The following is a 15,716-nucleotide window of genomic DNA, read 5'->3' as shown; positions in this document are numbered from 1 at the left end:
GAGAACTCCCTCACCAAACTGCCCTGTTTGCTGCACCAGTTCACTAGCTCTTCTAGTCACTTAGGAGCTGGCTTCTTAAACCTTCTTTCTGATTTAGCCCCAACCCTTTATCAAGGGGCCCATAAAGTATCATTGGATTAACCAGCGGGTCAATATTTTTTCCATTAGTTACCTTGTTTAAATGAGGAAAGGAGGAGAAAGTAACTCTACTTAATAATAGCATTTAAATGGTGTCAGGCTCTGAAATTCACATCTCATTAAAACAAGAGTAAGGTGTTGTATTTGCTGCTGCTCTCTATTTGGGTTGTTTGTTTGTCTTTGTTTTTTCTTGTCTCCATGATTTTCTCCTCTCTCCAGTGTTAAAGGTGACCTGCTACAGAAAAATAGAAAATTGTATTTGTATCTCTTTTAGCTTTTAATACATGTTAGAAGGTTTGAAAAGGATTGTTTAAAACTTTTTTTTTTTAATTTGCGCTTTGGGTTTTTGTTAACCTTAGTACGTCAGGAATGGTAAGACTAGTCTTTACTGCCTTTGCTGGAGGATCCCATTTACATTTTCAAAGTGTTATACAAGCGTGTGGTGTCTTTTTTAATATTCTTTTAATTATTTTAATTCAGCTTTTGATTCAGTGCACTGATCAACACTGTGGATATGGGGTGCCTGAGAACTTAGTGTGCCCAGTGGAGGAACTGTATTATGGTACATTTAACTGTGTGAGGGTCAGTGGTTGTATTACACATTCGTTTTCTGTAGAATCAAGGATACACCAGGGATGCTTCTGTCCCGGAGTCCCCGGGCAATGCTCTGGAACTGCTCCCTACAAAGCCAGTCAGGACTCTGGTGAAGTCTCCCCTCTGTGAGCAGACTGTCTTCAGGGCAAGAAGCTCAGATGGCTTCACCTTCCTGGGTCTGACCTTGGAGCATTCAGAATCCTCTGCCCCTCCATGAGCTTCCCACAGCGAGTCCGCCCAGGTCGGGTCCTGGAGAAGCCAGAGGGTCCTGCACGCACCCCAGCTTCGTAGTCAGAAGTGACTCTTAGCCAGCCAGTAACACAGAGGTTTATTAGGAACATGGTCTAAAACAGAGCTTGTAGGTACAGAGAACAGGACCCCTCAGCCAGATCCATTTTGTGGGGGTAGTGAGCCAGACAACCACGACTGCACTTCACTCCTCGTTTCCAGCCAGCCCGAAACTGACTCACCCTCCAGCCCCTCCTCTCTCTGGGCTTTGTTCCTTTCCTGGGCCAGGAGGTCACCTGATCTCTTTGTTCTCCAACACCTTTAGCTATCTCCTTGCAGGAGGGAAGGGCCCCGGCCATTAGTTGCCAGGAGACAGAGTGCCAGCCATTTATGTGCACTGGTCCTTTGCTCTGCAACAATCTCACCCCCTAGAGACTTAAGAAATGCATACGGAAAACTGAGGCACTCACACAGTATTCAGAGGAAACATTAAGAACAGTCCCACTTTGTCACATCTTCTTACCTACATTATTTAATGTTCTAATAGACTATCTGATGACACAGCTGATAGAGGTTAAAGGAGAAGGAGTGAATTTTGGGTAGGCAGATAATATTGCCTTATTTGGAGAGACTACTGACCAACTACAGCTAATGCTGGAAGAACTGTGAAAAACTGCAGAACCTATAGGATTTAAGATCAATGGTGATAAAAACCAAATTTATGCATGCCTCCTATAAAATGGAAATGAATGACCTGCTAATACTGCATGTAGTTGGCAATGACATTGAATGGATGAGTAGTTTTATCTGTCTGGGTAGTCATTTGACAGCAAGAGGTTCTATGTCCAAAGACATCACTCATTGGATTGGTCTTACATTGCTGGCATTTCAGCAATATCAAAGACCTCTGTTTGGGGAGTGAGATGTTTGTGTGACAATTGAGATACAAATGTTCAACATGTTTGGTGATGACAACTCTGTTATATGGAGATGGAAACATGGCCATTAAAAACAGCTGAGGAGAGGAAGTAATCAAAAGTTTTCAGTGTCAAAAGTTAAATAGTAACTCCTCGCTTAACGTTGTAGTTATGTTCCTGAAAAATGCGACTTTAAGTGAAACGATATTAAGCGAATCCAATTTCCCCATAAGAATTAATGTAATAGGGGGGTTAGGTTCCAGGGAAATTTTGTTCACCAGAAAAAAGACTAACATATATATATTTTTCCTCTGGAACCTAACCCCCCCATTACATTAATTACACACACACACACACACACACACACACACACACACACACACACACACAATAAGTTTTAAACAAACAATTTAATACTGTACACAGCAATGATAGTTGTGAAGCTTGGTTAAGTTTGAGGTGGTGAAGTCAGAGGATGGAAGAGGGTGGGATATTTCCCAGGGAATGCCTTACTGCTAAATGATGATCTAGCTCTCGGCTGAGCCCTCAAGGGTTAACACGTTGTTAATGTCACACTCTAAAAGGCAGCACAAATGGAGGGAGGGGAGACAGCATGGCAGACAGAAACACACACCATGTGTATGTGTGAGAGAGAAAGATGTGCATTGCCCCTTTAAGTATGCTGACCGCACTCTAAGTACATAGCCTTTTTAAGTAGATCAGCAAATTGAGACAGCAGCTGCTGCCAGCAAGCTCCCTCCATTCTGAGCCCTGTCGTCGTCCCCCCCCCCCGCTCTATAGAGAAGGGGTAAGCGGGGGGAGGCAGGAGCAGGGGGGAGGGGGACACCCTGACATTAACTGCCCTCTTCCCCCCCTGCACAGCAAGCAGGAGGCTCCCAGGAGCAGCTCCAAGGCAGAGGGCAGGAGCAACACATGGCAGTGGGGGGAGGGACAGCTGAACTGCCGGCAAACGATAGCCTATTGGGCTGCCACACAGGGAACTTAGAGGAGCGGGGAGCTGATGGGGGGCTTCTGGTCCACCGTGGTTCCAAGCCCCCAGCAGCTAGGTCCAACGGGCTGCTCTTTCTGCAAGCAGTGGACAAAGCAGGCAGCTGCCAAACAATGTTATAAGGGAGCATTGTGCAACTTTAAACGAGCATGTTCTCTAATTGATCAGCAACATAACAATGAAACAATGTTAACTGGGACGACTTTAAGTGAGGAGTTACTGTATTCTTAACATCCATTGGTTTGATTTTGTCACAATGGAGGAGATATTTAGATGATCGCACCAAGTTGCATTCTTGCACCAGTTGAGAGCAAGATTGACTGCAGTGGTGGGGTTATGTCCACCGTGCAAAAGAAAGTATGTTTTTACATGTTTATGGAGCTGAGGTCAAGGAAGGAGAGCAGGAGGCTGACCATGAATGAGATTGAAAGTTACAGTTTTGAAGGATTTAATAAGCCTGAATCCTCCCAGACTGAATCTTACCAAAGGAAGAAGAGTTGCAAAGGACTGTTCAAGATGGAAGTCCATTCTGTGTGCCCCCACAACTACATCATAGCCATGTGAAGTTGCTGCTGCCACTGATGATGATTGCAGTCCTTACTGCACTGCTGGACACTGTTATATCGAACTGTTAGTTCTTCAAGTAATGGTACCTATGTGTATTCCACTTCAGGTGTATATGTGCTTCATATGCCTGAGACTGGAAGAGTTTTGCTAGCAGTGGCTATTGGTCCACGCCTATGCCCTTCTCCTCCTCATGCTCTGAAATGAGGGCATAAGGAGCAGCAGTGCAGATTGACCACCTCTACAGTTCCTCTCTACTCCAAGTGCAGTATCTGCTGGTCCTTTTCAAGTAGAACCTGTCAAGCCTTTGGGTATATGCTTCAGAGCATCCTTAATGGATTGCGCTATGAGGCCCCAGTCTGATCCTGGCCTATAAGATCCCTGTGAACATTGTCAGGAGCTCACAGGGAGCATGGTACCAGTTTTGTGGCACCAAAGGGCAAGAGTGCCCCAAAACCAGACCTGATCAATGATATTGGGAACATACTCAGTACCAGAGAGGGAAATAAGGCAGCAGATGCCTCCTACTCCAATGATACCAATGCAGCCTACGGAGGAGTCAGTACTGTAGACCATGGCAAGACCAACACCACTGATGTGACCAAAAGAAAGAAGTCTGGTCCATAGTTTTGGGTCAGTGGTTAGATACAGTCATGGGGACGCCCCCTTTTCCTTTCAGCCCCCTCACACTGGGTTTACTGGGGTCTCTAGGATCCTAAGTGCAACATCCCAAATCCATAAGATCACACCAGGAATCAAAACAAGCTTCCCCAAAATAAACAGGCAATACTGCTTCAGATCTACACCCTTTGATAAGGAGTCCAAACATCTAGACCCCTCTGGGAGAAAGAACTTCACTTTGGTGAGTTTACAGTTGTGCATAGTGAACCACCAAGTTTTAATGTGAAAATATGATTTTATTATAAGAAGTTATCAGACTTCACCAACAAACTCCCTCAAGAAGATAGACTTCAATTTCAAGCAATTATCAACAAAGGTAACTAGCTGGGTAGATTGGTTCTCCTGGCCTCAGTGAATGCAGCAGATACAATCTCCCACTTGATGGCAACTTCCATAGTCCTGAGATGATCTTTGTGGCTCCAGTCCTCCAGATTTCCCAAAGAAGTCCAATCCACCATGGAAGATCTGCCTTTTGAGGGAAATGACCTTTTGAGAGGAAAGACAGATGAATCATTGCATTCCTTCAAAGAATCAAGAATAACCCTTGCTTATAATTGCTTGGAATTGAAGTCTATCCCCCATCCACAAAAATGCTGATCACAAATGCCTTCCTGCTAGAGCGGGGAGCTCACCTACATGAACATGTAATGCAGGGATTCCTGGATAAGCCAAAAATCCCAGTTGCATATAAACCTTCTGAAGTTGCATCCTGTATATAATGCCTATGAACAATTCCTACTCTTTATTTAGACCTTCCACATCCAGGTCATGTCAGACAACATAACAATAGTTTATATTTGCAGTGTTGTTGTAGCCAGGTTGGTGCCAGGGCATTTGAGAGAGAAAGTGGATGAGGTCTCTTGCAATATGTGTTAATTCCTCTTGCTTAACAAACTGTTCCACCTTGTCTTTAACTCAGACAGTCTGAGTACCTTTCCCAGACATGAGGAAGAGCTCTGTGTAAGTTCAAAAGCTTGTCTCTTTCACCAACAGACATTTTTCCATTGAAAGATATTACCTCATCCACCTTGTCTCTCTAATAGTTACTAAATCAAGTAACAAGGAAAAACAAGGTCCACCCCTCTTTGCAGTAAATAGCTGGAACTAATGTCTTCACCACTAGCTCACCCTCTTCGCTGTGCACCTTTTGGTCACGCCAGACAGCCTCAGCAGGCATTTCTCCAAGGACCATGAGTGGTAACTGCACAACTCAGTGGTATGAAGTATCTTTCAGCAATGGGCATTACCATTGTGGGAGCTCTTTGCATCTGAGGCGAACCTGAAGTTCTGAGGATGATCAAACAAGAGAGAGAGCTGATTATCCTGATTACTCCCCCGTGGCCTAGACAGTTTTGGTTTTTGAGCATTCTCCAGATGGCCTCGAGCCCCTGTGTCCATATTCACTTCTTCCCAGACCTACTGACTCAAGATGAAGGTAGAATCAAACACTCCAATCCAGTATTCCTCTATCTAACAACATGTTATTTGGCTGGATGACAGACATAGAAAAGGCACATTCAGTGGCAGTACAATCCTTAGCAATAGTAGGAAAGATTCCCAAGAAAACACTATGCCACAAAATGGAAAAGAATTCTCTACCTGAGGCCAGCATTGATGAATACCTTCAGAAACTTTTGAAATCCCTACTATTTTAGACTAGCTCCTCTCTCGAAAGACATGAGATTATCCCTCAGCTCCTTGCATGTTCATGTGGTGGCTATTAGCAGTTTTCGGCCTCTAGTGGGAAGCCCTCCAGTCTTCACCCATCCTACCACAGGAAGGATTTAAAAGGGCTTATCAGAACCTTTCCGCTGGTGCTGAGACCCACCCTGACATGGGACCTCCAATCTTCTCTTATTAACACTGATGAAGACCCCATTTGAACCATTAGTTTCATCCTCATTCACATGTCTCTCGATGAAGGTGGCCTTTCTCATGGCAATCACCTCAGACAGAAGAGTCAGTAAGCTGAATGCTCTTATAGCTGACCATCCATGTATGGTCTTCCATGAGGATAAGGATTTCCTGACTTTAGGATGTAGTCTCCTAAAGTAATCTTGGAATTCCATCTGAACCAAGTCATACACCCTCCTGTCTGCTATCCAAATGCCCATGTCACTAGAGAGGACATAATACTCCACTCTCTGGATGTTCGCCAAGCCCTGGTCTTTTACCTACAGGGACGAAGCCCCTTAGAAAATTTCCCAAACTGTTTGTTTCCTTGGCCAAATACATGAGAAGATAAGCTGGCTCTTTATAGAAATTTTGGTCTGAATCCTGACATGTTACAAACTATCAGTGACTACTCCCCCTCAGGTGGTGAGAGCCATACAACCAGAACCCAGGTTACCTCAGTAACCTCACTTTGAGACATCCTTCTAGATATCTGCCAAGTGGCAACGTGGGGTTCCATCTGTACCTTTGTTAGACATTTTGCCCTGGTACAGGCTTCTATAGCAGAAGCCTCTTGGTTTAGCAGTCCTTCAGTATGTGGTACAGCAGCATTCCTTGCACTGTCCTCCTCAATGAATACTGCTTATAAGTCACCTCAGGTAGAATACACATAGGGACAATCACTTGAAGAAGAAGAAAATATTTACCTGTACATTAATTGGAGTTCTTTGAAATATGTGGTCTGTATTGCACTACCTGCCCTCCTTCCCCTCTGGTGCAGAGCCTTATCCCAGGGCTATTCACAGCAGAAAGGTAACTGGAGAGGCAGGCAGTCCTCACTCCCCCTTATGCCCTCTATTTGGAATATGAGGGAGGAGAAGGGCGCAGGCATGAACCAATGGATACAGCTAGCAAAAATTTTCTGATATCAAGAACATGCAGCACATGCACAACTCAAGTGGAATACAGATAGGGACCACACATCTCAAGGAACTCCAGTTACTGTGCAGGTAAGTAACATCTCCTTAATCTGAAGAAACACCAGGTGCAGCACAAAGGGTTGACACCTTGTCTATAATAATATAGTAAATTCAAGGCCTGTGTGGATGAAGTCTTTCCATTGTCTTTGTGATGATGACAGAGCGTATCCAAGACTATTTTATTTTCCGAGATGTCTTGTCATACTTACAGTTTTAAAAAAAAGTCTGGCCCTCTATCTTACTTTGAGAATACAGCAGTGTGGGTCAGCTTCTCTAGTGTGGGGGCTTCTGTGCTTGAGAGAGAACTTAGCCATAAATGGGGAGGGCAGGTGGTGTTTACGCTACTGCTTTCCCCAGAATTTAATTTCTGCCAGGACTCAAAGTGTGTTTCCTGTCACCCAAGGCCCTCCCTCGCCAGCACCACCCATTTCTGCACTGGCATTCCCTAATGCCCCCATTGGTGCAGGTGTCTTGCATTGTTGTGCCTCCACCCACCCAAGCAGACTTTGTGCTACTAGTCTGTACTGACAGAACCTGCTGTAAAACTTGGGGTGAATCAAGGCCTACCTGTTTTAGGATCAGGTGGCCTGTTGCATCTGACAGATTATTCTAATGTTATATGCAGTGTAATTGTAGCTGTGTCAGTCCCAGGGTATTAGAGAGACAAGATGGGTGAGGTAATATCTTTTAATGGATCACCTTTTGTTGGTGAAGAAGAGCTCGGTGTGGCTCAAAAGCTTGTCTCTGTCACCAACAAAAGTTGGTCCAATAAAAGATATACCTTCCCTACCTTGTAGCGCTAGATTACCCTAAAACCTTCTAAAAGCACCTCTGGCTTTAATATTTTAATCCTGGGAATTTTATAGGTAAATAAATATGATTAATCATATCAGTGATTAGGATTATCACTGTCTGCAGAAAAATATATTTCACCCACAAACTAGGAACTCATGTAGTGACAACTGTCCAAGCAGTTGCAGGTGAAGGGCTTGCACTAGCAGCAAAATATGAATCGCCTTTAAAAATGGTCTGCACTTTATATTTTATAGAAAGCAGGTTTCCAATTCATTGAGCAAATTGTTGACACGCAGTGTTACTGGGATATTTTCTGTAAGGTTTTAGAATGGATACAGAATACAAATGCTCCACATTTCATGCAGTCACTGGAAATGCAAAATTAATTTATTATATATTTCCTTCCCCCGGACCCAACACAAAGGGAGCTGTATATGTGCTCAAGGCCATGGGACAATGTCTTTTCCTGTCTGTAGGAATGTTGTAATCCAAAGTTTATTAAGTTTGTGGAAGATTTAGGCTTTTTTTAACTTAAAAGTTCGACTTTAATCTTTCAATACTTTTGACTCTCCTTGGACAATCTCACTTCATAGTGAGAATGAGATCTCCGTTCATTCTTTGCAACCACAAGGTCAGACTTTCTCTCCAGCCACACCATGCAATACCTGGGTTAATAAAGAACATTCATTTAAGTGTTTTCTAGGTTGTTGCCTCCATCAGGAAAAGTGGTTTGGTATGACATTAATTTTGACAAGTAACCTAATACATAAACCTAATGAAGTATATTTGGAAGCAATTAAATAATGCATATGTTAAAGCATTTAACGAGAGAGAGAGAGTGTGTAAGGAATACTCACCCTGAAAGGCAGCAAAGCACTGAAGCATGTGCTGAAGTGTGTTGCTAAATAAGGGCCTGAAGCAGCATATGGTAGACTCTCTATTTATTCATTCATTCATTTAATTTATTTTATTTATTTATTTTTAACAGAGTTGCATGTTTATCTAAAAAGGACTAAAACTTGGAACCTGCCCAAATCCTTGTGCTGCAGCAATCTAAATAACATTACTTACTAATTTTTTATCTCTTCTTCTTTACAGAACCTATTTTGATAATATAGTCGCAATAGATTCTCTACTTGAACATATAATGGTAAGCTATCTTTTTTCATCTTTAAATGTACACATCACATCTGTTAGTCTTCCAGTCTCTTTTTCATTCAAGTAAAGTGCAGCATTGTTGAACCATAGAAGCTGTTTATGTGTTCATATGATAGGTAATTCTGAGGATGGTCTGTAAGGAAATAGTGCTAAGGGTCCACTTGGTTTTATTTATTACAAAAACTTCATTTCACAGTTTCATACGTACTGAGTTATGGGGTCTCTGTGAACTAAATGTTGATCTTAGATTTGCTAGATAAATAGAATATTTGTATATTTGTGTATTTTCTTAGCATTTCAACTTGTTCCTCTGACTGGTTCTTTCTACGTTCAAATCACCGCACATTGCAATGCACTCCTCAAAAAACCCACAAAAATAGCCCTTCTGATTGAAGAGCATTGTCTGTGTGAAGCCATGTGGAAATGGCCAGCATTACCCATAGATAGTTTATCCAATGACATGTGATAGGTACAAAAGAGAGTTGTTACCTCCCAATTAGGACATAAACCGATTTAGATTCCACAATTACAGAGTGGCACAGTCAGTCACAGAACATTATGGCAGCAATTAAAGCTGGTTGCATAGTAATAACTAAAAGATTATTTAGTCAATGGATTTCCCTTTTTTTTGAGTTCATAAACCGATCACAATTTTCTTGAATTTATTCATTATTCAGAATGATTCATTGAACATATCTGCAAATAAATTTGCCTGTAGATTGTTTGTTGAGTGTTTGAATGTGAGCAGTGGTGTTTAGTTTGGGACAAACATGTTGAATAATATGGTTCTCTTCCTTGATTGAATGAGCATAAATAAGAGTCAGTTTTCTGATGAGTGCTTGCATTTTTACCACTTTAAAAATCACTATCCAACAATACTCTCCAATGTTTGCCCTAATCTTATCAGTGAACTTTTTAGCTAGAATCTTCACAGAAAGTAAGCACACCAAGAGTGCAAACCATGACAAAGCAAATTTGTTTAGAAATTCAAATAAATATTCAGGAGAAATATTTTGCAGTCTTAATTGAATCCAGGTACTACACAGACAAGTATTGCTCTCTTCAATGCACAAGAAACATTCCTCAGTTTCAGCAGCTTTGTCTGTTCTTATTTACACAAATTGCTTCACAACATTGTTTAATATTTAAAAGCACTGTGGTAAAGATAATACACAGAACTTAATGACAGATAATGATATTCTTCTCTGTGAACAGTCACCAAGTAGAATACACACATGGCAATGCAAGATGCTTATTCTTTCATCTTCCTTCCCAACACCTGCTCTCTCAGCATTCTGCTGTACAACCTGCATTAATGCTTCACAGTCAACTTCCTTTGAAGTCTGTGCCAATTGGCTTCTTCTGGGTCTAGCAGAAAGAGAAGACTGGATCTGCTAGTTTGTGCATCCACTGCAATTGTACTGGAGACCAGATGTATCGTTTCTGTGACTCACCCTATCTCCTAGAGTGAGAGAACAGCAAGAATCAATCTCCTCTCCCCAGTCCACCTCCTAGAGATTACAATGAAAGCTTTTAATGGTTCTTGTACTAATAATAGTAGCATTTCTCTGCTTATAGACTAACAGACGTATTGGAGCATGAGCTTTCGTGGGTGAATACCCACTTCATTGGATGCATGCATGTATTCACCCACGAAAGCTCATGCTCCAATACATCTGTTAGTCTATAAGGTGCCACAGGACTCTTTGCTGCTTTTACAGATCCAGACTAAGGCCTGGTCTACACTAGGACTTTAAATCGAATTTAGCAGCGTTAATTCGAATTAACCGCTCAACCGTCCACACCAGGAAGCCGTTTAATTCGACCTAGAGGGCTCTTTAGTTCGAATTCGGTACTCCACCCCGACGAGGGGAGTAGCGCTAAATTCGACATGGCTATCTCGAATTAGGCTAGGTGTGGATGCAAATCGAACTTAGTAGCTCCAGGAGCTATCCCACAGTGCACCACTCTGTTGACGCTCTGGACAGCAGTCCAAGCTTGGATTCTCTGACCAGCCACACAGGAAACGACCCGGGAAAATTTGAATTCCTTTTCCTGTCTGGGCACTTTGAATCTGATGTCCTGTTTGGACATCGGGGCGAGCTCAGCAGCACCTGCAACGATGCAGAGCTCTCCAGCAGAGGAGTCCATGCAATCCCAGAATAGAAAGAGGTCCCCAGCATGGACTGACCGGGAAGTCTCGGATCTGATTGCTGTGTGGGGCGATGAGTCTGTGCTTTCGGAGCTGCGCTCCAACAAACGGAATGCAAAGACCTACGAGAAGGTCTCCAAAGCCATGGCACTCAGAGGATACAGCCGGGATACAACGCAGTGCCGCGTGAAAATCAAGGACCTGAGACAAGGCTACCAAAAAGTCAGAGCGGCAAACGGACGCTCCGGAGCCCAGCCCCAGACATGCCGCTTCTACGAGGCACTGCATGCCATTCTAGGTGGGTCTGCCACCACTGCCCCACCAGTGACCGTGGACTCTGAGTATGGGATAGTGTCGACGGGCAGTTCCTCAGCGATGTTCGCCGATGGGGAAGATGAGGAAGGGTTTGTGGAGGACGATGCAGGCGACAGCGCTTACAATACCGCTTTCCCCGACAGCCAGGATCTCTTCATCACTCTCACAGAGATCCCCTACCAACCCTCCCCGGCCATTAACCCGGACTCAGAATCAGGGGAAGGATCAGTCGGTAAGTGCTATAAACATGGAAACATTTATTTTTTAAAAAACAGGAATAAAAAATATATAAAAACTATATAAAAACTTTTCCATATAAAACTATATAAAAAGAAGGTCCACACATATAGGGATGGAACAGAAATCCTCCGGGGACACTTCCACAAAGCTCTCGTACAGGAGCTCGAAAAGCCTCCGCAGGAGGTTCCTGGGGAGAGGTGCCTTATTTGGTGCTCCGTGGAAGCACACTCTTCCGCGCCAGGCCATCCTAATGTACAGCGGAATCATTGCCTCCACCAGCATGGCAGCATACGGTCCTGGTCTGTGCAGGGATTCTAGCAGCATCCTCTCTCTCTCTCTCCGAGTGACCCGCCCCAGGGTGATCTCATTCGGCGACTGCTGCATCTAATTAGGGCAATTAGTGTACTGTTACTATTGTGAATGCTTGACTTTTACTTTGCATAGCAATGACCTTCGTTTAACAGCCACGTGTTGGAGGCCGCAGAGGAAAAGCATACAGTGATCTTTCCCGGGCACAGCCGCGAGTGGCTGGAACAGGGTCAGACTTTATGCTTTACAGATTGCCTTCAGCGGGAGGGCACAGCTATCCATTAACTGTTAAGCAGCCTATAGTGCAGGGCTTACCAGGCCTGGCTGCTACACGGATTCAGCTGTACCGCCCCCCTTGTCCGATCTCCTGTGCAAGACCACAGCCAATGAAAGCGTATTCCGAAATCTCGAACTTGTCCTGAGAGCTCGTGAGACTAGGTGCCCTGTATGGTCTTGTTCACAGAAACTGACTAGACTGTGTTCAGTGTTCGCAAACATGTATCTTTTCAAGGAAATCACTTCCTTTTTCCCATCGCACAGCTGCGGCTCTTTCACAAACTGCCCCGGCTTCCCCCTCACAGAAGCTGGCGCAGATTAGGCAGCGAAAGAAAAAGACTAGGGACGACATGTTCTCGGAACTGATGGCCTGCTCCAGAGCCGAGGCGGCCGAGCAGAGACAGTGGAGGGAGACCCTATGTCAGCACCAGCGCTCACACAGCGAACGGGTGGACAGGTGGCGGCAGGAAGACCAGCAGGCGACTCAAACGCTGCTTGGGCTAATGAGGGAGCAAACGGACACGCTCCGGCGCCTTGTAGATGTTCTGCAGGACCGCAGGCAGGAGCAGAGAGCCCCCCTGAACTGTATCTGCAACCGCCTTCCCCCGCCACAAAGTCCTGTCCCCCCCTCACCCAAAATCACAAGAAGGAGGGGCGCTAGAGGCTGTGAAAACTGTCACTCCACCCCAGCGGAGCGCTCATGTACCAAACAGCTCTCATGGCATAAATTTTGAGAAGTGCTTCCCTTCCTGGATCACCCAGTCCCAAATCCAAGTTTCATACCCCCACTGTGTAGTTGAGTATTAAGAGTAGTTTGTTGTTATTCACTGTTTCCGTCACATTTTCCTTGTCAGAAGACTTTGTGTGAAGGGGGGGGAGGGGTTTTTTAATTGCATAGGACAGCCTCCATTACCAGGGTGCAGTCACTAGGCACTAGGGTCATTCTGGGAGGTGAATGCTGCCCCGGGTCAGTCTGTGAGGTGTATGCTGCCCCAGGGTCCTAGCGCCTGCCATCCACAAATGGCAAGGCAGGCTGCCCTTACCATGCCCTTCCACCCTAGCCACGAGCCTCTCCGATGCCCTGAGCCCCAGCAAGAGCCCTCATCCACAGACACATACTCACCCTTCCCACACACCCCTCACCCCTTCCTACGCCCCAACCCCCAGCCCAGAGCCTGCATCCAAACTCCGTCCCAAAGACGGCACCCCTCACCCCTTCCTGCAAACCCACCCCTTCCTGCACACCCACCTGCAACCGTCCTCCCCCCAGAGACCGCTGTAGGAGCAGGAGCCTGTCATTCCTCTAGTGTAGAAGCGGTCTGTACATCAGTGCACACCGTTCCCACCACAGTCCGCGTCCATGTTTCAACCCTTGAACAGGAATTCATAATTAAAGAAAACTTTATTAATAATCACTGTTCCATTAAAGTTATTTTAAAACGTGTGTTGGAAGGGGGGAAACCTGGAGAACGGGGTATGTAACCGCAGATCGAAGTCAACAGTCACTGAAACAGGCTCAGGTTCAGCTTCTCTGTAAATCAACTGGAGAGTCATAGGTTACCCTGATCTCCGAGGAACCTATCTTTCAAAGCCTCCCGGATGCACAGCGCTTCCCGCTGGGATCTTCTATCGGCACGGCTGTCTGGCTGAGCGTAATCAGCAGCCAGGCGATTGGCCTCAACCTCCCATCCCGCCATAAAGGTCTCCCCCTTGCTCTCACAGAGATTGTGGAGCACACAGCAAGCAGCAATAACAACGGGGATATTTTTTTCGCTGAGGTCCGAGCGAGTCAGTAAGCTCCGCCATCTCCCCTTGAGACGTCCGAAAGCACACTCCATCACCATTCTGCACTTGCTCAGCCGGTAGTTGAAGAGTTCCTTCTCACTGTCCAAGGCGCCTGTATAGGGCTTCATGAGCCAGGGCATTAGCGGGTAGGCTGGGTCCCCGAGGATCACTGTAGGCATCTGCACATCCCCAACCGTTATTTTGTGGTCCGGGAAGAAACTACCTGCCTGGATGCGTTTAAACAGACCAGAGTTCCTGAACACACGCGCATCATGAACCTTGCCCGGCCACCCGACGTAGATGTTGGTAAAACGTCCCCTATGGTCCACCAATGCTTGCAGCACCATAGAAAAGTAGCCCTTTCGGTTAATGTACTCGCTGGCCTGGTGGGCCGGTCCCAGGATAGGGATGTGAGTGCCATCTATAGCCCCACCGCAGTTTGGGAATCCCATCGCGCCGAAGCCATCTATGACGACCTGGACGTTTCCCAGGGTCACCACCTTTGAGAACAGTTGCTCAACGATTGCGTGGGCTACTTGAATCACAGCAAGCCCTACGGTAGATTTGCCCACGCCAAAGTGGTTCGCTACTGACCGGTAGCTGTCTGGCGTTGCAAGTTTCCAGAGGGCTATGGCCACTCACTTCTGCACAGTCAGGGCTGCTCGCATCCGGGTGTCCTGGCGCTTCAGGGCAGGGGACAGCAAGTCACAGATTTCAAGGAAAGTGCCCTTACGCATCCTGAAGTTTCGCAGCCACTGTGATTCATCCCAGACCTGAAGCACTATGCGGTCCCACCAGTCCGTGCTTGTTTCCCGGGCCCAGAATCACCGTTCCACACCATGAACTTGACCCATTGCCACCATGATCTCCACTGCGCGGCGTACCCTGCTTTGTGAGAGGTCTGCGCCACTCTGTGACTTCCTGTCCTCACCGCGCTGCCGGAGCCTCCTCGCCCGATTTCTCAGCAGCTGACTGTGGAAGAGGTGGACGATAAGGTGCGAGGAGTTGACAACGGCCATAAGTGCAGCGATGATCGCAGCGGGCTCCATGCTCGCAGTGCTGTGGCGTCCGAGCTGTAACCGACCAGAGAAGGGCGTGAACAGATTTCCCGCCAGCGCTTTCAAGGAGAGAGGGCGGGAGTGACGGTTGAATGATGACAGTTACCCAAAACCACCCTCGACACATTTTTTCCCCCAGCAGGCATTGGGGGCTCTACCCAGCATTCCGATGGGCAGCGGGGACTGCGGGAACTGTGGGATAGCTTCCCACAGTGCACCGCTTCCAAAGTCGACACTGGCCCTGTTACTGTGGACTCAGACAGTCGAATTAGTGTATTTAGTGTGGATACACAAATTCGACTTCATAAGGTCGATTCCACAAATTCGAATTAAGTAGATTCGAAATAGTCTTGTAGTGTAGACGTACCCTAACATGGCTACCCTTCTGATACATTTCTCTGCTTGTTTGTCTTTATATCTTTGTTTCTTTCTTATTCGAACTCCTTACTGAATTTAGTGGAGTAAAAGGTGCCTGACTGGGAGCACCTGAAAATAAAGGTCTTTCTTCATCCACAGAAGTGGTGCAGCGTGGGGAACAGGAGTGCAAGTTTCTCCACAAACTGCCTCACTAATGTGTTTCAGTACTATTCTGAAGGCTCTGCCCTAAAGGGAGAGATGATAAGT

At 45.7% G+C, this 15,716-nt stretch overlaps 1 protein-coding gene across 14 annotated transcripts in view; it reads left to right on the top strand.

Moving 5' to 3' along the window:
- Positions 1 to 15,716, top strand: part of PDE10A (phosphodiesterase 10A) — a 605,978-nt gene that overhangs the window by 535,126 nt on the left and 55,136 nt on the right. For all 14 annotated transcript variants that reach the window (XM_045008718.1, XM_045008721.1, XM_045008723.1 and 11 more), the window contains one exon: positions 8,898 to 8,949. In XM_045008718.1, coding sequence (XP_044864653.1) covers positions 8,898 to 8,949 — 52 coding nt within the window. The remainder of the gene's footprint in view (positions 1 to 8,897; positions 8,950 to 15,716) is intronic.

The sequence above is a fragment of the Mauremys mutica genome, chromosome 3 (genome assembly GCF_020497125.1).
Source record: "Mauremys mutica isolate MM-2020 ecotype Southern chromosome 3, ASM2049712v1, whole genome shotgun sequence".
In the NCBI taxonomy this organism is placed as follows: domain Eukaryota; kingdom Metazoa; phylum Chordata; order Testudines; family Geoemydidae; genus Mauremys; species Mauremys mutica.
Note: the sequence above shows the minus strand (reverse complement) of the source record. Positions and strands in the feature narration are given on the sequence as shown.